The sequence below is a fragment of the Fragaria vesca genome, linkage group LG6, assembly GCF_000184155.1.
Source record: "Fragaria vesca subsp. vesca linkage group LG6, FraVesHawaii_1.0, whole genome shotgun sequence".
In the NCBI taxonomy this organism is placed as follows: Eukaryota; Viridiplantae; Streptophyta; class Magnoliopsida; order Rosales; family Rosaceae; genus Fragaria; species Fragaria vesca.
In genome coordinates, this window is record NC_020496.1 from 32,345,947 (window position 1) to 32,366,419 (window position 20,473).

Consider the following 20,473-nt stretch of genomic DNA (forward strand, 5'->3'; position numbering starts at 1 on the left):
GGCCTTCTTCTTCATTCCAACACCGTCGGGGGAGGTCTGGGATCACGTCGGGGAGAAAAAACGGCTTTGCCAGCGCTGGAATGGTAGAGAAACTGTGAAAACCCGTATGGACGTCCGCACCAGAAACAAACTGTATATATATATATAGTATGAATCAGACGTCCACAATGAAGAAAAAGTGCGGACACCACCTTAAGGAGCCTCACGCCGGCATCGATGGAAGCTCTGGTTCCGTCCTCAGAGATTTCAGTCATCCCAGACGTCGTCACCATCAAGATGAAGGCCACGGTGACCTAGATCACAGGTGCAGTCGGGAAGTTTACTGGAAAACTTCAAGCACTTCATTCTTGACTTCAAACTCGTCGCCGGCAAGTCCACCGGCAGCACCAGCAAGATCGGTGAAGCCATCGACGCCGGCGTAAGGCTCCTTAAGGTGGCGTCCGCACTTTTTCTTTGTTGTGGACGTCCGCCTCTTATATATGAGATACTCTTTAGTTGTAGTTAGATAACTAACATTCACTATTGGCAAGAATATCATTAACAAGTTTTGTGATGTGTTCTAGTGTTTCACCATCACCGCCACTGTCTCTTTAAGATCTCTTGAATCCTCCTCAGCTACTATAGAGAATGGTTCGGAAGAAAGTTCATTTTCTAGTACAAAACTAATAAGAGCCTGTGAGGACGTGAAGCATAATCGGCCATTGTGACATGACGTTTCTCTAATTTTCAATGAACATCTGACTTCAATAACGCCTGTTGTAAATCTTTAAGTTATTTTACATTCAGTTTTTTGCATTTTACCTCTTTATCCTTTCATTGATTTTGGTCATAACTTCACTCTTTCATTGTCCATGATTCTGCTTCTAACACCACTCTCTCCACCGTGACCGGCACCACCTCTGCAACCTCCCCAACAACCTCCACCTTAGCTGCAGCGCCGGGACATGGTTCCACTAGAGTCGACGAAGATTTACGTCGACGTAGAGGCGGAGGAGGAGATACACATGGCAGCGGACTCAGGGGTGAAGTTGTCAATGGTGAAGTTGTCAGGGGTGTAATGGGTGGTTTAATTGATAGAGCTTTTAGGCTGTGTTTGGATGGAATTTAGTTAATTTTCAGGATTTCATGATTCCATCTATCTAATTTCCCTGTTTGGTATCTTATACTATGAAATTTGTAAATGACGGGAATTTAAATTGAGGGATTGAGGGTCTAGATTCCTGTTTTGAATTCCTTCAAAAAAAATATATGTTATATCTGAATTACATCGTTTTATATTATTATCAAAAAAAAAAATTATTTGTAATGCTTGTCATTTTCAAAGTTTTATATAATGATACCCAATCAACAGAATTCTTAATTGCTAAAAATTAATTCCTAGAATCATAATAATTGTCATTTAAGAATGTCATTGGAAACTGAAAATTCGTTATCCAAACACTAGTTAGTAAAGCTAGTGAGGGGAGGGATACCGGCCTGTTGGTGTTAGTTTCTTAGAGCATCTCCAACAGCTTCCCCATTTTCTTGAAATTCTCAATTTTGGGGAATATAGAGCTATTTTTAGGTCCAACAGCTTCCTCATCCTATTCCCCAAAATGGGGATGAAGAAGAAAAAGAAGCCTTCATTCCCTAAATTTGCAGCAAAGTCTTCCTTCCCCAAAATTAAATTTTTCACGTGCTCCAACGAATTTAAGACAACAATAAAATATTTTATTGAGTAGTTTATTGTTACAATGAAATATTTAATATTTTTTGTTATAATTAATGATGATATATTATATTTTATTGTTATATTAAATGCTGCAATCTCTAAAATGGAGAAGCTGCTGGATTTTGATCATAATTTTTTTGAAGATTTTAGCTTTTGCTTCCTCATTTTAGAGAAATTTTGGGGAAGCTGTTGGAGATGCTCTTAGCTTTGCAAATTTGCAAGGGAAGTAGTTATTTATAGATTACACGTCTGGACAACGAAGAGATAACTCCTTCCCTTGCAAATTTGAGGATAGCTTGAATACTGCTGGGAAATAGTTCATAGGAAACATGACTAGTATATAAAGTTACTAGCTGCCTAAGGCAGCCAAAAAGGGTTGCGGTTGTTATTTTATTTTTCTGTTTTCATCGATGACCGGGGGCAAGGGATAAAGAATTCTTCCCCTAGGTTGATGTTCTAAGGATTGATACAATATCACAGTACTTCAGTGCAATCAAAGATATATCTCAGTTGAAAACTTGAAATGTCTCCTTTGCACGAAATGCCTAATGCCGAGAATGAACGTTAGTGCTGCTGCACCCTAGTCTGAAGTTGGTTTAAGAAGCCAGATTACAGATCAATATCAAAGCATCACATTCAGTGAAAAGTTAGGTTCAATGATGGAATGAAAAGTTTCGTTTGGTCTGGGGTGATGGAGCAGTTATCAGCATTCATGAGTCCAGACAAACAGCAACTTAACTGGTATTCAAAATCTTATATTACATGAGCTATAACAATAAGTGAGCCTAAATGTTCTTTTTTGTTTCCCTCTTTTCTCTTTACTTCTACAGAACAGATGAAGACTGTGAACCAGTTGCAGACCAGCCACATATCACCTGCGGTACCGGTATCGTTTGAAGTTAAAGTATACGTGCAAAATCCCACGCTCGAATGTGCATTTAAACCCCTTCTTGTGGGAGTATTCCCATTCCTTGTTCACTATACGGAATGCCTGTGATAAATTAACAGTGTTAAGTAATTTACTCCTGAACAGAATTTTCAACAGCAAACTATCAGATCAAAGAAAACTTACAATATCTTCGTAAGGTGGCCCTGCATGGAACCTTATAATGCAGGTCTCGCTGCTGTTCCCATCCCTCTCAATAGTATAAGTTGGAGCCTTTATCTTGTCAACAAGGTCTGGATAGAAGATGTTGAATTTATATCCTTGCACAATCTTTGGAGGTGGATTATCGTGATCATAGTGGGTTTGATTGTACTTGTTCCATTCATAACCTGTGTGAACACGGTTGAAATATTTCGGCTTTCTAGGTCGGTACTTGTCGTGCCACCAGTAAACCTGTTCCATGAAATTATCAACTATTATCCACAAACTAAAACCAAAAAAAAAAAAAAAAAAAAAAGAAGGGTAATTGGGAGCATGTGCAATTTGAAGTACCTGTGAGTCGAGGTTCACTTCAGAATTAGAGCCAAATATTGCATCACCTTCCTCCATGGCACCCATGGCTTTCATGGCAGCCTTCATCTCAATATCTTCTGGTGGTGGAGCTGGCTTTGATGCCATAGCTTCTTTAATCCGTCTTTGTTGTTCTTCTAATACAGCCATACGCTTGCGTTCCTATTGACATAGCAAGAGTTGAATGGTCACATAAAGCCTTTTGAAAACTACATGCTAGCGTATAATTAAAAAGCTTACCAGTATAGCCCTGTCCTCTTCAGGGTCCATCACTTCTTCATTTTCATCTCCATGTAATAGTTCTGGTGAAAATGAACCGGCCTCTTCAGCCTCTTCTTCAGCCACATGGATCTCCTCCTCTACGGGTTGTGGTGAATATGTTTCAGCACCTATTATGACAAAACATTTTAGAATAAATAATAAAATAAAACAAAGCTATTTTGTTTACTACAGATGAAAGTGAGCATACCATTAGCATCAGGCTCACTCTCCTCTTCAGGTTGTAAATCAACGGGCATATCCAACTTCTCTTCACCATCCACTCGTCCCTCAAGACGTTGCAGATGCTTGTGCAACATTTTAGCATGGATTTCTTTCAAACAGGCCTGTGTTAGCAGCACTTAAATAGTAAGACAAACATGTAGCTGTAAATAACATCAAAATCTTTTCAAGAATCTAGTGATATATACCTTGGCCTTGAATATATGGAGGCGTGTAAGAACAGCCTCCCAATACTCAACAACCTTGGCTGTTCCAGAACGCATCTGTGACTCAATTTCAGATTGTAATGCCTCCAACTGACTATAAGTCTTCCCTTCTAAGAGATTCTTGACGTCTGCTTCAATGCTAGAATGCAAGCCTCTTTGTTCAGCAAGTAACTCGGCAGGAGGTTCCTCCCCACGAACCCTAGCTCGATCCAAAGCATCCTTTTTTCGAGCTTCAGATAGCTCCCATTCACAAACCACCAAAAGTGCCTGTCAAGTGCCACATATCAAGAAATGGTTCACCATCTAACTTAGGTTCTCAAATATTTCATTATCAGGCACCATTGGCACTAGTTACAGTTCATTGACAACTATTATATATATAATCCATACCTTTTGAATAAATAAGGATATTTGGACCTGATAATAATTGTATATCAGGCCTTTTCAGATACAAACATCCTTATTTATTCAAAAGGTACGGATTTTCTTAATTTGACCCACTTTTCGATCATATTTTCTCATCTTAACCGTTCACATGGTAGGTATATATGAGTAGATCATCTCTACAAATTTTCAGCTAATTTGGAGATCGTTAAGGTATCGAAAATGAATTAAATCAATGAACGAATTGAAACTGTTCAACCTGAACCGTTCGTGTTTTTAGTTCTAAATCACATCTTTGAATGCCTTAACGATTATCAATTTGGCTGAAAATTTGAAGAGATGATCTACTCATATATACCTACAATGTGAACGGTTAAGATGAGAAAATATGATCTAAAAGTGGGTCAATTAAGAAAATCTGTACCTTTTGAATAAATAAGGATATTTGGACCTGATAATAATTGTATGTATGTATGTATATATATATATGATGACCAAGCAATCAACTTCCAGCCAAGCTGCAATATTTCACATGCCTTTAGTTTACTCATTCGCTACGACTATAATTGAACTACTAACCCCAAGACCACTCCGACTAGACCCAATTTTCTTTTTAGAGGAACAGGTTCTTCGAAGAAATAAAGGAGCACTAGCTCTGATAGTTCTATGTTTGAAGTCCGCCATCACTCACATGAATCAAACCAAATGCATAACAGAAGACACTGATCTTTACTTCTTTAGTTATCATTATAACCTTGAGTAATCTGAAGTTCTCGTATCTTCAGTTATACAGACCATGTCAAAGTAGAAAGCGATAAAAGGTAAAGAGAAAAGGAATACCTCCCAGTATTCTATATGTGTAGGTGTTGACCTATCCAAACCAAGATGCATTTTGATGTCATCTCGAAGCTCTTCCATTTCCTTGACTGTCAAGCCCTACCATAATGTCAAATGCCAATGTAAGTTATATGAAAGTATAGCTGAACACTGACAGACATAACTGTCAGAAATTTTTAGTTTCCCAATTATTGTCTACTTCTCTGAAGGAACAAAAATTTAACTAACACAAGAATAATACGATAAAGGTGGGTAATTAGTCCACGAACAAAGACAAAAAACCAGCAGAAACCAGAAAACTACACCAAATACAATAGAAATGCTGTAGACAATACACACTAAAGACCTTATGCTTAGACTACAGCTGTCCTCCAAACAAGCAATATATGAGAGATGATATCATCTCTGATTTCTGTTCTGAATAAGAAAAAATAGATGTACAAACAGAAGCCCAGAGCTTCCAAAAATTTTACCATATCCCATAGCTCCTCCCTCCATCCTTGCACCTGAATACTCCTCAGATAACTATTTCATTTATTTCCATCCAAAGCATATGACAGCTAGGTCACTAAGACCCAGGGAATTTCACCCTTCTTCCCTTGGTCATTGCTAAGATACCTTGCCCTGACTAGCGCAAAACTCCCTGCTGGGATCTCCCAACTCAAACCTGCCTCCAAATAAAACCTTCTCCACAAACTAATAGCAATTTCACATGAAACCGAGGAAGAAAGAAAAGAATAAAAAGATCAACGCTCCCTGAATTCTACAGAAAAAGTCGCCTTCTTCGCTGACTAAACCCTAAACAAGCAATATACGAGAGATGATATCATCTCTGATTTCTGTTCTGAATAAGCAAAAATAGGTGTACAAACCGAAGACTGCCAAAAAATTTACTCTATCCCAGAGCTCCTCCTTCCATCCCTGCACCTGACTAATCCTCAGATAACTATTCTATTCATTTCCATCCAAAGCACATGACAGCTAGGTCACTAAGACCCAGGGAACTTCACCATTACCTTGCTCCCTGCTGGGATCTCCCAACTCAAACCTGCCTCCAAAAAAAACATTCCCCACAAACTCATAGCAACTTCACGAAACAAAGGAAAAAAGAAAATAATAAAATGATCTGCAGTCCCTGAATTCTACACAAAAAAGTCACCTTCTTCGCTGACTAGTTGCAAAAGGAGTTTCAAATACATAGAAGCAAAATGGATGACTTAAAAGAGTATATCGGTTTTCCAAACATTAAAAAAAATGATGGTACATGCTTAAAATTGAGACTATTCTTCACTTCAGGAAGAAAAACAGAAAAACGAATGACAACCTTTTTGCTACAAATCAAGAACCGACTTTAGAAGTAGTGATAAATCACAATGACCTAACAAAGAATACCCCTTATCCACACACATACAGGGAGAGGCAAACACATAAGTGCTCTTAGAAATGAACATCTTTATTGCCAGTTTATCTCACACATTGTGGGGTAGAGGTGGTTAGAATTTCCATTCACTGAAGTGAAGGAGGTTTAAAAATGCAATGAACAAAAATGTGTAGCAAGAATAAGTCCCACAAGATAATTACCTTGAAAACCATGTATGGCTCATTTATCTCAATATCTAAATCATCTGTACCATCAAGATGCTTGGAAAGTACATCAATTGGCTTAATACGCCCTTCACGCAATCTGATCTCTGACCTCATTTTGCTTTGATCAAAGTGGAACTATCACCAGGCACAACGAAAACGGTATAACTTGTTAACTTATTAAGAGTATCAAAGATCAAAGCAAAAGGAAGGGTATATAGATAGGATACCTCTTCTTCTTTTTTCTCCCAGTCTTGGAACTCAGCCCGAGCACGTTCTCTGGCAAGCAGCGCCTGCAGAAAGAAATGGAAGGTGCGTGAAAAAACTACTATTATATCAATCAATAAGGCAAGAAGAAACTACAAAAGCAAAAATTTATCCTAAATGGCAAAATGCACACCAATTCATTATGCCAGCATTTTCACGAGAAAAGTTCTGGGCATATCAGGCAATCAACTTACCATTTCTTCCTCATGTTGTGCTTTTTCAAGTGCTCTTTCCTCCCTTCTCTTCTTAACCTTTTCAACCTCAGCCTACAAAATGAACTTAAACATATTAGAACTTCAAGTGAGCAAAACAGAAAAGGTTGGAATTTGATGGAGCAAAGGTTTGTGTCATGAGCTGATGGAGCTACTTAAAACACACTGTCCAGTAACACCTGCGCTGTCTATATCATACAGGGGGTATCTGGAGTACATATACTATATATGTAAAGAGTCTAAAGACGCTGAAACAACCTGCCAACCCACCTAACTTAGAACAAACTACATAAAAACACGTGGATGTCTACAAGTAACCAACCCTCTAATAGTTGGAATTAACTTATCAACTCTAGATGGCATGGTATCAAAAACAGGTATCAGCAGTCAATAAACTAGATATGTAAAGTTGCTGAAACCGAACCTCCCAACCCACCTAACCCACACAGAGTTCACCCCATCCTGGGCAAGGGACTAATCTGTTTGGAACAATTTCAGCTACACACAGAGACACATATGTAACTGTGTTCTGATAGAACACAAATAATTCATTTATATCGACTATATTATAGGTGACACAGTATCAAAACAACTGCAGTAACAGACTAAGACTTGCCATTCTGCTTAAAAGTTATATCTGCCCTATCACACTCTGAACATGCAACTAGTTAGCATACAAAAACGTACAAAAAGAAAAGGTCAACCAATCATGGCAAAAGAAAATGCCTTGGTTAAAGATTAACAGCTGCAGGGTTCAATGCCTTCTAGAGTAATAACAATTTCAAACATATCACCTATTCTTGTTTTATTTCTTTGTTATGGCCATGCATCAGTAACTTCCTTTTTATTCTCTGTTTTTTAAATGAAAGCCACTGACCCCTAAAGCCATATTGTAAGGTACCTATCCCAAATCCTAGTGAAACAGTGACTCAAGTACAATGCCTAAAGACTTTAGAATCCAAATTGATCAGTTTTTCATACAGTCCAGCTACAGTGATCGCAGTAAGAAATGAAACCAAACTTGAGTTTTAGATCTAATTGCAATCAAATCCTCAAAATCCTACAACTCAACTAAGCTTACTTATACAAGACATGATTGCTAACATATGGATTAAATATTATGACTTTTATGTATAGCCTTAGACAAGACAGATAAAACCTTAGCAGCACAAGGCAAAGACATGCAATAATTAGGATAGTGACAAGCAGAAAAGTATTGTTGGTTAGAAAAATGTACCATCCTTTCTCTTTGTCTTTGCTTTTCGGCTTTAACTGAAAAGGTATCTAGTGGCACGCCGTGGGAGACATCACGCTCAATCTTCTTTCGCCATACAAATCTGCAACAGCATAGCTCTTAATTTACATATTGACATTCATCAATAGACAGTTCAGCAAAATGATATATGTTAATGAGATTAAGAAACTGTAGCTGTATCCATGGTTTGACATGTCTCTCTTTTTTGGGTCACTATTAGAGATCTGCTACGCAGGGGGTAAAAAAACACCTGTATTTGGACAGTATGGCCTGATATCAAAGAAATATTGGATATCCATAAAATTTGTGATGAAACGTAAGGGACACTAGGATAAAATTAAAGTTGCCAACTACCTAGCTAGTCACCTACTACTAAATCTCAAATCAATCACCTACCTATCATATCACTAGGTCAGTAGTATGCTTATACGTTTACATATTGTTGGTCAGAAAATGGGATTATGATTTCATATTCAAGTAGGGATATATGTATTTCATAAAGGAACAGTATGGAGCTATGTATCCTATTCAGAGAGGGATGATAGCGAATTATGCATCTCATATTTAAGCATACGATTCATATTTGGTTATATGACTGATCATAACTGTCATATGGTTGATGGATGCTTAGCTACATTTTGATCATAGGACTTATATTTTGATGTATATGAATTTTCCATCTACATGTATACCTCAGTACTGGAAGTATTGATGAAGTCATGCATAAGTTGACATTTCCTCAATATGAAAATATCTATAGATATATCCTTCAATTGTACAGCAGATAAATCTCTCGGAGCCCTATTTTCAACCTTACCAGGGGTATTCAAATAGAAACTTAAACACAACTATGGCATACGATGTGAATAGAAAGTCAAATGTTACATTGCACTACAACTAGTGTTTCTGATCCGGCAACATATTCAAGTTTGGTGAACTAAACTTCTAAGTGGTAATCGTCTCACATCATTATCATAGTTATACAAGTTCCCAGATTTAAACCATTAGCTGACTTATAACCTATTACTTCCTAGAGCTACAATTGTTACAAAAACTGAATGTGACAAAGCTAAACTTACGTCTCATTGAGATTGGAATCACCAAAGGGATTCGAATCATTGGAATACCCCGAAACCGTCTTGGATTTCAGCTTCTTAGCTACTCGAGCGGCCTAATCAAAATCAACACCACACAATCAACAACATTTTCACATTAGAAATCCAAAACACGAAACCCTAATCAAAATCAAAACCAAAAAGCCAACCTTCTTCTGTGCCTTCTTAGCCAAGTACTCGGCGATTTCCTCCTCAGTCACGTTCCTCGAAGACCGCTTCTTCTTCCGGTCCCTCTCTTCGCTCTCGTCACTTTCATAAGACTCGTCGTCGGAGTGCTTCCGGCGGCTGCTGCTCCTCCTCATACGGCTGCTGCTTCGCTCCTTCCGCTTGGAGGGACTCCTCGCCGGAGACGAGTCTTGGCTGTCGGAATCGTCGGAGCCCGTGTACGAATCCGACTCGGAGTCGTCGGATTTTCGTCGGCGTCGACTCGATGAGGCCTCCTTCCTACTCCTGCTGCTTCGTCCCATAGTTCGCCGTAATTTGTGACACTAGGATTCGTAACCATTCGATATTTGAAGCTTGTGGTTCGGGTCGGGTTTTTAAAAACTGGCTATAATTCAAAAGCCCAGTCCATCATTCTCCGCCCGAATATGACCCATATGCTAGACTTTGGGTCCGGGCATACTTTTAACTTTTTTACAATTTTATCCATCTTTTTATTGCTTAATCACTCATTTGAAATGCAAGGTCTTTGCCGCTAAAATTTGAAACAAAACTAAAAAATCTGAAATTCTTTTATTACGTGAAGTAGTAAGGTACACGGTGCAATCTTCATCATTCATAACAATTTATACATAGAGACCATCATATATCTGTATCGTGTCCTTTAATCTTGGTCATTCACATTTGTATACGTAGATACATGTTGTGTATTGAAAATGCCCTGCTAAAAGATTAAGTGAATAATTTAGAATTTTTGACTGCTTGAGTACACCTGTTAAAAGATTTTAACTTTTTATTATGAATTTTAAATCGCTGAAGTAAAGTCTCAAAATGGTGAAATATCTGGGGTGCCCATTGGCGGATGGATCTAAGCCTTGTATGTGTGGGATGCCTAAAGAAGGAAGCCATGAACTCCCATCAATAAACATCATATGTGCTCACAATAAGTGAGCTCAATGTCTAATGTAATGGCACTATTGTGATCTTTGTGGTTATTGTAACCTCACCATTCTAGTTTTCGTTTTTATGAATGATTTATTACTTTCAAAAAATAAATAAATAAATCAGATGCGCTCATCTTATGAAACCCCGGCCACTTCACTCCCTATGCCAGTGAAGCCAACCCTCCAGGTTTACGATTTTGCTTATCAACGACTGCATGAAAACTATTCATGCATAAGTACCCCAATCTCGACCGAGGTACGCGCCTACCGGAGTTGTAGACGTAGGGGACTGCTGGGGGTCACCATTGATGGTGTAGTGTTGGAACGAAAAGCCTGATGAGTCTGTTGAGGAGTTACAGTCATGGGCGGCAATAACGGTGGTACGTGGCGCCAATTCGGTTTTTTTTGATGTAAATGTTGCATTTTTGGAAGATGGCAGTGCCATAGCTGAAGATGAAGTCGATAGTGCCGATGATTTGGCATTCCCGGAATAACTAGCGGCTGACTTGCACAAGCAATGTGTCTTGGTTTCCTGTTATCTTGCACTGGTAAAAGACAGAGCGGTCGCCACCGGATAGAAGTGCCATGGCCTGCCCATTTTTTTGACCTGTTGTGTTGCAATGTTGGTGAACCATATGCCAATTGCGATGAATCCTTGACCGCTGACAGCTATATATCAGAGTGGACAACAAACATGTACATACATTATGAACTAGTAATTTGATATAGTATTAATTTCTTAGGATTGTGAAAGAAATTATTAGCTGAAACAATCAAACATTGTATGAATAGTATATGGTGAAATCATATATATGTTTGGATTGGAAAAGAACTTAATAATGGTGTACATGAACAAGACTATTTAGTGAAATCTTCTCTAACTGATATGTTGTGAATAAGAAAATTGATCCTAAGAAAATTGAAGTCATCATGAGGTGAATGCAAGTGCAATTTTCTAGAATTTTGAGCAAGGAGTAGTCAAAGATTTAGTGCCTCACCAAATGTGGTTGTATCAAATGTTGCATAACCGCCACCTACGCTTTTACTCCCAAATGATAGTAGAATCCTTACCCTCTCCGATCAAGACTATATTCAACTTTGTGCTGCCAATGTTCACATATTCCTTGTAAACCCCTTTCTTAACAAGTATCGCAAAGTGCTTAGTTGAGTAACTCGGTGCTGCTACGATTGCGTCAGTTATTCGCTTGAAATCTCTCTTCTCATCTTTTGAAACAATTACGCGAATAATGAACAATAAATTCGACCAACAGAAAATAACAATAATTCCAACATTGTATTACATTACATACATGTAGTGACGGAGCCATACATTATGCACTTGTCTTACCTAGGTTCTTCAGCTTGTTTTAACACATGTATGTAATTACGTTCAAACCCATTATTTTCCCACAAACATGTTTATGTGATTACCGGCCTATATAATTGAGGAAAAGTAATTTGGTTTCATTTGATACTAATAATCGGTGTGTGATCAATTCTTATGGAGAGAATATATGTTGACACAAAAGAAAATTTGAAACACATCGTAACTTGACGAAGTTAATAGTAGGTTTAGAAATTACGATATGTATTCAAGTTGTGGTTGGGGAAGATTTTCGAAGTTTGCCCTACATATTTAGAAATCCTAGCTCGATCCGCCATTGCATAAAGTTTCTAATTCAACTCTAAAGTCTAACTGTCTATATTCGTATGAAAAGACTAATTCAACTCTAAAGTCTAAAGTCTATCTAAACCGTCTGTATTCGTATGAAAAAAAAAAAAAAAAAACTACCATGCAAGCCTAGACTCTGACTAAAGAATATGGTAATTAGCGGATCGAGCTAGTTCTAGGTGTAAGCATGGCTGATCAATAGAAATTAGAAGAGCATGAATTCCTTTATAGCAATAGCAGCTAGCAGCCTCAGTGCCTGATCCTTTTAAAAACGGAATTTTTCAAATGTTGCCCCAAGTTAAACCCATTCATCATTTTGACATCTCAATTTTAAAAACTATAATAATGGTACCTCAACACTTAAACTCAATCTAACATTAGTTCCCTCCGTGATTGACACCGTTAAGTTGGACTTTATCCATGGGCAAAATTGTTTTTTCATGTTTTCCCTCTCCAAATCTTTTCCCTCACAAACATTTTCCTCCAGAATAATATCTCTTTTCCGATCAGTATTAGAATTTGTAGTGAGCCATGTGTTGGTTGCATACAAAAATTAGAGACATCTAGAAATTATAATACACCATATGTCATTAATATCCATCATTAAATGTAGCTTTTGCAACCCACCGATGAGAGAAAGAATCTACATTGATTAAAATGCATTTTGTATCAAGTACAAAAGTTCATGATTCACGAAACATATATACTTAATAGAACAATCAAAGATAACTAGGTAATAGGACTCATTCATATATAGTTGATATCTTCAGGTCGAGAAACTCTAATTCAACTTATACGGTTTGTGGAGGGAAAACATGAATAGACAATTTTTCTCATGGACAAAGTCCAACTTAATGGTGTCAATCACGGAGGGAACTAATGTTGAGTTGGGTTTAAGTGTTGAGGTACCATTATCATAGTTTTCAAGATTGAGATGTCAAAATGATAAATAGACTTAACTTTGGGCACCATTTGAAAAATGTCCTCTTACTAAATTCAAGTTGTAAAACTCAATAAGGTAAAAGTAGCCCTTTAAAAAAATTAAAATTAAAATTCTAACATCTTAATTACTATCTCAACTTTCAATATCAAATGTGTAAAAATAAGGTGAACATGTTGTAGGTCATGCTGCGATTGAATTTAAGCTCCCATTGGCGGATTGGCCAATGGATCCAATCCTTGTGAGTGTGGGATACCTAACGCCGGTAGCCATGAATCTCCATCAATAAACTTGACCACTGTAAATTTATCAGCATCGGCTGCGCTCATCTTATGAAACCCCGGCCATGTCACCCGACCTCCAAGCGCCGCACCGGGGCCGGAATTTTGATACTCACCGAAGTATAGCTTGTCTACTGGAACATCATTCCATTGAAGCCAACCTTGCGGGCTTAAAATACTGCTTATAGACGACTGCATGAACACTGTTCTGGCATAAGTGCCCCAGCTTCGACCGAGGTACACACCTCTAGGAGTTACGAATGTAGGGCCAGTAGGGGACTGGGGGTCACCATGGATGGTGCAAAATTGGAACGAAAAGCCTGATGAGTCTGTTGAGGAGTTACGGCCGTTGGCGGTGATGACGGTGGTGCCGCCGATTTGGCTTTTCTTGATGTAAATGTCACATTTTTGGAAGACGGCAGTGCCATAGCCGAAGATGAAGTCGATACTGCCGATGATTTGGCATTCTCGGAAGAACTGGCGGCCGGCTTGCACAAGCAATGTGTCTTGGTTTCCTGATATCTTGCACCGGTAGAAGACAGAGTGGTCGCCGCTGGATTGAACTGCCACGGCTTGCCCACTTTTTGGATCTGCTGTGTTCTCGAATCCTATGTCCATCGCAACAAATCCTTGAGCCCTAACGGCTGTTGGAGAAGACATATGAAAGTAACATGAACATTATGAGATAATAATTTGATATGTACTAGTGTATGTCTTCTAGGATTGTGAATGCAGTACTGCTATTAAATGAAATTATGTATCAATGTTATGGTGAAATTATTATGTCTAATTGAGTACATAAACAAGATTCTGAACTTATTATATGTTCTTTAATAAGAAAATGTGAAGTAATTATGACTCGATGCATGTATGCATGTATTAATATTATTTTTAGTTGAAAATTTGGTATATATTTTAAAGGAAAAATATTTTTGGCCTCAATCCTAGATGTCATGTCAATTCAAAAAAAAAAAAAAAAAACATAACATTAATTTATCAATTCATGTAGTACTTGAAGAAAATATTTGTTTTCATCACCTAACCAAATTTACTTTTTTTGGTCCTGAAATGATAAAGTTCATTAATAGCATTAATTCACGTACCTCTTGAAATATAAAAAGAAATATAAATGGTAAAATTGGTAATGCAATATTATGATTGAGCAATATAGTAACTGAAAATAAAAATTCATATTCATGACACATAGAATTGGTGCCCTATATATAATTGGAATTTGTAAAGAATTAGAGATTTAGTGTCTTACCAAATGTAGCTGTATCAAATGTTGCCTGACCGCCGCCTACGCTTTTGCTTCCGGAAATGATAGTAGCATCCTTACCCTCACCGATCAAGACTATATTCGACTTTGTGTTGCCGATGTTCACATATTCCTTGTAAACCCCTTTCTTAACAAGTATCACAAAGTGCTTGGATGACAACTGACTTGGTGCAGCTGCAATCGCATCCATTATTTTCTTGAAATTTCCCTTCCCATCTTGTGAAACAACGACGTTTGGTGTCGTCGCAATCTTTACGTCGTCAAGTTCCATGGTTGCCCACGAGTCTTTAAACAGAGGCGATGAAACTTTCGTGAGGCGAGAGGAGCCAATAATATAACTAGGGCTAGCATTTGCGTTCATGAATAGAGCAGAGAGATGAATGAAGAAAAGAATGGAATGATATAAGAACTTCATCTTCTCCAATGGACTCGTGAGTGTTGCAGATCGAGCAAGTTCCAATACTTCAATGGATTCAATCACTCCTTCTTATGCATGTATATATATATATACTGTAACTATATGCAGAAAATGGGAGACGTTAATTTGTTTCTTATTAAAATCGTATGCGTTAACATATATGCAGAAATTATGTATCATTAAGTGGTCTCTGACCAGATAATATATATGGTCTTATTAGGCGAATTAGGTCTGAGACTATAGTTATACACGAGGGAAATGGGCAGTTAGGTTTTTTTTTTTTTTTTGTTTTCTTTCTTTTTGGATAAAGGCGAGCACCCCAACTCAGTACCTAATTTTTTTTTTTCTTTTTTGAGAATAACTCAGAATCTAATCTGGACTTGGAGATGCCAAAGTGAAGAGTGCTTTCAGTACTGTTGGTTACCAAGAGCTGCGATTTTGGAATCGTTCTTAATGGGAAGCCAAGGTAAGGGCCTAAATCATTCATTCATTCACCATAAGCATCTCAAAATGAAAATTAAAAACGACTTAATTCTGGTCTTGTATTTGAGCTAAAGAAGAGAGTGATTTTGAGAATTTTTCAGTAACAGCTATGCTCAACAGAAGTGAGGAAGAGTATCATAGAAAATCTAGCAATTTCCCTTCCTAAGCGTTTCGGAAGAACAGCAAGGAAAACAAATTAGGATAGGAGATCCCATCCCCCTTTCTGATGCAGTGAAGCTCCAATCCGGTAGGTAGAAAAAAGGAACCAGGCTTGCCAATACCGATAGAAACAGTAAGAACAAGCTCCATAGTCAGAGCTATCCAGGCTTTAGCAAAACCAGTTTAAGCAAAACTGCTTCAAGATATGTGCATTCGATCACACCATGATACAATACTAGAACAATGCTCAAGCAAATAAATACCATCCAAAACCGAAAACTATTACGCAAAGTCAATACAAATATTATGTCTGCCAATATTAAATCCATTAAGTTCAAAATCCCAAAAATTAAGAAAATATATGATTCCAAATCCTCTATTTATCACCTCTATCATTACTACTATAGAGAAGCTGCCAATTAATTAAGTATCAAAAATTCATTTTCCCGGAGCTTGAGCTGCGACAAAACCTCTAACCATACACAAACTGCAGTTGCCCTTTCAGTTTACTGCAACCTCTGCAGAAAGGTAACTAGAATGAAGGGAATCCTTGCTAGATACTTTAGTCTTGGAAATCTTGAGGACCTGAACAGCTTCTCCCACTTTGGCAGCCAAAGACTCAGGAGACTCCAATAAAAGCAGCAGTTCTGAGTTGTCCATCTCCAGAAGCATCCCTGTAATTTTAGAAGCAAGATCCGGCTGCAGGCACAAACATGTGTAAATTTTAGATCAGTGATCGAGGAACAGTAAGATTTGTTCAAGTAAAGCAGCACTGCATCACCTTGTGTTTATGAACAAGTGGGAAGAGACGCTCGCCAAGTATTTGTTTCTGCTGCTCAGGAGAAGCAGCAGCAAGCATACTGCTACTCAGCATCTCTGGTCCCTGAGACCCACCTCCAAGTGAATTGGAAGCAGTAGATGAGACTCCTGAACCTTTGTTCATGTCACGTTGCCGCCCATTAGGAACATACTTAGGCTGCCCCGGACGCTGCAATGCATGGCTTGTAAAGATTAGTATGTGTCACTTGTAAATGGTTCACACATAATCAAGCTACAAAAAAGCGGAGCATGTAAATATTCATCCAGTGCCAATCCCCAAAAGCAAATTTTTGAAAAATAATTTTGATAAACAAAACGAAATTTGGGAGGACAGAACCTCCAAATATACCCATATCACCCTCTCATACTTTCACGCATTAAAATGTGTCAAACAACATTGAAACAGCATAATCAAAAGCTGTCACAAGAAAGTATTCAGAGTTTCAAACACAGACTTGCAGAAACTTTGTTAGTAAAGGAAACCAAACCTGTTGATTGTTTGAATCCTTTGAGTGAGTTAACTGAGTTGACTGTTGCAAATGTGGAATAAATGGACCTCCCTGAGGAAGCATATGCCCATTTAGTCTGCCCCTGTTTTGCCTATACTGCCTAGGAGTATTGGACATCTGCAATAAAAAGCTCGTAGGCATCAGACAGCCATAATAATTCTTTGAACTTTTTCTTTTCACAAAATTGTTCTACACAGTTGTCTATAGAGAAAAGAAGAAGAAAAAAAATCAGGGAAAGACATGCATGCCATGAACTCAGGTAACTGAGAAAAAGTTTAAGAATTGTTGAGTTGATGAAGTGTACTCACAACAGGGACAGGTGGTGGTTGAAAAGCTGGTCCAGAGGTAGGTCCAAAGCCATTAGGTCTCCATCCTGGCCTCAATCCCATAGGCTGATACATGATCCCTGGTCGAGGAGGCCCTGGTGGAACAACACCAGACGGAGCCTGATAGTAGATATGAGGGTATCCACCAGGGATGACAGCTGCTGAAGGACCAGCAAATCCCGCCATACGCTGTGCATACTGAAGCTGCAGCTGTGCTTGCCTTTCTTCTTTCCTTTGAGCAATAGCGACATACAATGGCTTCCGATGAAGCATATATCCTGTCAGATGTCATGACAAGAACATTAAAGACAGTAAGTACGTACACAGCTTGAAAGCTCATACTTGTATAGAATGACAAATAACTAAAACAGAAGTTCCATAACTTGTGTGGTTCAAAAAGTATGGTGTGACATTTATGAACATGGATGACTTTGTAACAGTTTCAAGACTAATGTTATCATACCGTGAAAAGTGATCACAGCTTTATTGCCCTCCTCGGGGGTAGAGAAGCAAACAAAACCAAAGCCCTTGCTTATTCCTTTCTCATCTTTCATAATTTTTGCAGAAGTAATTGTGCCACATTGACTGAAGTGGTCTAATAGCTCTTCCTCAGTGACATCATCATCAATGTTCTTCACATACACATTTGATCCCTGTCAAATAAACCAAAGAGATACATGAATATATAAGATGCTATATTAAGAGACCTCTTGGGAAAAATGGGGTGAATAAACTACCTTAAATTTTAACACTTGCTCCTTTCGTTTTTCCTCAAACTGACGACGTAAAAGTTGTTCACGCTCTGCCTTCTTCTGTGCTCTTGCTACATACAGAACCTTTGAACCTACTCAATATATAGACAAGAAAAGCCCATGATCAAAAGTTTCAGCCATAATTCCAACTAAGGCCTTAAGAATATACATATAACGGTATAACTTACCAAGTTGAGTTCCATTCAGAGATTCCAATGCTCTTTTAGCATCATCCGGGCTCTCAAAATTCACAAAGCCAAAACCTCTGGAATTCCCATTTTCATCCCTTGCTATTGCCAACCTTACAATTTTCCCGAACTCAGAGAACTTTTCTTCTAAAAGCTCTTCCCTGACATCTGGATCCAAATTCTTCACATACAAATTTGTATACTTCACATCAGGATTGGGCAAAACTCGATCACTCTTTCTAACAAACTTTGCGACATACCTGTGCCAATTTGTATCATCATAACCAAATAATCACCAATCAGTACACATGCACATTTGTTTCTCATAATAATCGCATTCCACAAAGGATAAAACGAGATAAGAATTCAACATACAATTGCTTGTCTGCAACTTTAGAGCCATTTAGCTTGTCAATGGCAGCAATAGCTGACTCCTCAGTCTCAAACTGAACAAAGCCATAGCCTTTACTCTTCCCATCCTCAAACATAGCAACTTTGCAAGACAACACATTTCCAAACTTCCTAAACATAGCTTGAAGCGCTACATTATCAGTCTCATCACTCAAGTTCTGCCACAGATATACAAAATAGTTATACGGTAAGCATTCACATCAAAGAAAAAGAATGCACTTAAAAATGGAAGGTCTAAGTGGCATTGACTTCTGTAGAGCAACAGGACATACCTTGACAAACACATTCCCAATTCCACTTCTCCTAGCATCAGGATCACGATGAGACCACATGACCCTTATCACTTTTCCATTCAGCTCAGAGTTATTCTTCATTTCAATGGCATGAATTGCTATTAGACAGAAAAAGGCCAAAAAAAAAAAATACAAACACAGCTTAATTAAATCAGAACTTCACCAGCATGCCAGTGTAGACGTACGTATAGAACAACAAAGAAGCGATCCCTCATCAAACATATAAAAAATGCATCGAAAACAAAGAAAAAAAAAACCCCAAAAATATAATTTCCCCTCTACATCAAGTAAAACAATCAAGCAGATCAACACTGAAAAATCGCAATTCATCTATTTTTTTTTTGTTCTCTAATGCAGATGACTCCCGACAAGATAGCATAAAACTCATCTAGATTTTAGAAACAATTAAACGCAAATATATTAACCTAGTTTTAAAGACAAGAAAGTTTCAATTATTAACAACATATTCCAAATTTCAAGACACCAGAACCACAGCACTGGAAACGCACCGTTCAGTCCCAATTTAGGCTTATCCGAAGTAAATTTTCTCACAGAGGTAAAATATTCCAAGTGAGTAGTTGCATTCTAATCACACAGATCATCAAATCAAATCCAGAAAAACCAAAGAAATTGAATTCACAGCCAAAAAATCTCAAAAAAAATTGAATTCACAGCCAAAAACACTCAAAACAAATTGAATTCTAACGTAAAATCTAACGCAACCGGAGGATCAAAGCTTCCGATCAAAATTGAACATGAAAATCAACAACGGTACCGTCGTCGGTGTTGATAAAGTTGACGTAGCCGTAGCAGAGAGACCGGCCGGTGTTGGTGTCCCTGCACACCCTGACAGACGCGACGGTCTTGTTCTCGTCGTTGAACGCCTCGTGGAGGTCATTCTCGGTGGTGTAGGGGCTGAGGTCTCCGACGTACAGAGACGCCGTGACGGGGAGCGTCGTCGCCGGAGTCTGAGGCACCGCCATCGTCAAAAAAACGATCTCCGGTATTAAAATCCTTCACACACAAAAACGGAGGCAAATGCTCGCCTGATCCGGCCGCCGGACTCAAACCGCCGTTTCCGTCACCGTTAAAAATGCGATTAAGCCTGAAGATTACGACTGATCTTTGATCAGTGAAACGAAAAAACAGAGAGAGAGAGAGAGAGGTTTTCTTTTTGGCTTTTTGGTTTTTTTTAGAGAGAGAGTCACTCTGAGGATTCTGATGAATTTTTGAGAGAAGAAGGGGTTTTGCATGGAGGTTGGTTGGGCCTTTCAGTAGGATTCGCTAACCGGTGTGGGGCCTGCTCACG

General features: G+C 38.3%; 3 protein-coding genes across 3 annotated transcripts; all 3 read right to left on the bottom strand.

Moving 5' to 3' along the window:
• Positions 1 to 2,112: 2,112 nt before the first annotated feature.
• On the bottom strand, positions 2,113 to 10,009 carry LOC101299790 (cactin-like). The gene is made up of 13 exons (XM_004304273.1): positions 9,678 to 10,009; positions 9,493 to 9,584; positions 8,396 to 8,495; positions 7,141 to 7,212; positions 6,910 to 6,972; positions 6,677 to 6,817; positions 5,099 to 5,194; positions 3,857 to 4,141; positions 3,619 to 3,772; positions 3,408 to 3,556; positions 3,150 to 3,329; positions 2,784 to 3,050; positions 2,113 to 2,702 (listed from the first exon to the last, which is right to left on the bottom strand). The coding sequence occupies exons 1-13, from the start codon at positions 9,993 to 9,995 to the stop codon at positions 2,583 to 2,585; spliced, it is 2,037 nt and encodes a 678-aa protein (XP_004304321.1). The 5' UTR covers positions 9,996 to 10,009; the 3' UTR covers positions 2,113 to 2,582.
• A 3,437-nt stretch (positions 10,010 to 13,446) lies between these two features.
• LOC101306262 (pectinesterase/pectinesterase inhibitor PPE8B-like) lies at positions 13,447 to 15,077 on the bottom strand. The gene is made up of 2 exons (XM_004306116.1): positions 14,792 to 15,077; positions 13,447 to 14,171 (listed from the first exon to the last, which is right to left on the bottom strand). Exons 1-2 carry the CDS (start codon positions 15,075 to 15,077, stop codon positions 13,447 to 13,449), a joined length of 1,011 nt encoding a protein of 336 aa, XP_004306164.1.
• Positions 15,078 to 15,874: 797 nt separating this feature from the next.
• Positions 15,875 to 20,300, bottom strand: LOC101300080 (probable polyadenylate-binding protein At2g36660-like). Its single transcript, XM_004304274.1, has 10 exons — positions 19,940 to 20,300; positions 19,144 to 19,262; positions 18,836 to 19,029; positions 18,461 to 18,720; positions 18,258 to 18,364; positions 17,984 to 18,173; positions 17,503 to 17,798; positions 17,174 to 17,311; positions 16,648 to 16,854; positions 15,875 to 16,565 (listed from the first exon to the last, which is right to left on the bottom strand). The coding sequence occupies exons 1-10, from the start codon at positions 20,145 to 20,147 to the stop codon at positions 16,368 to 16,370; spliced, it is 1,917 nt and encodes a 638-aa protein (XP_004304322.1). The 5' UTR covers positions 20,148 to 20,300; the 3' UTR covers positions 15,875 to 16,367.
• Between the last annotated feature and the right edge of the window lie 173 nt (positions 20,301 to 20,473).

Bases quoted from the DNA above. Each gene is read 5' to 3' on its own strand.
- LOC101299790 (XM_004304273.1), bottom strand. From the start codon at position 9,995: ATGGGACGAAGCAGCAGGAGTAGGAAGGAGGCCTCATCGAGTCGACGC. The intron at 7,213-8,395 runs GTACATTTTTCT...TTCATTTTGTAG, and splicing joins AAAGACAAAGAGAAAGGATG to GCTGAGGTTGAAAAGGTTAA. The intron at 3,557-3,618 runs GTAGTAAACAAA...TTGTCATAATAG, and splicing joins TGGTATGCTCACTTTCATCT to GTGCTGAAACATATTCACCA.
- LOC101306262 (XM_004306116.1), bottom strand. From the start codon at position 15,077: ATGGAACTTGACGACGTAAAGATTGCGACGACACCAAACGTCGTTGTT. The intron at 14,172-14,791 runs GTAAGACACTAA...CTTCTCCAACAG, and splicing joins ATTTGATACAGCTACATTTG to CCGTTAGGGCTCAAGGATTT.
- LOC101300080 (XM_004304274.1), bottom strand. From the start codon at position 20,147: ATGGCGGTGCCTCAGACTCCGGCGACGACGCTCCCCGTCACGGCGTCT. The intron at 16,855-17,173 runs GTTTGGTTTCCT...CATGCATTGCAG, and splicing joins AGGATTCAAACAATCAACAG to CGTCCGGGGCAGCCTAAGTA. The intron at 16,566-16,647 runs GTGATGCAGTGC...TTGTGCCTGCAG, and splicing joins CACTTGTTCATAAACACAAG to CCGGATCTTGCTTCTAAAAT.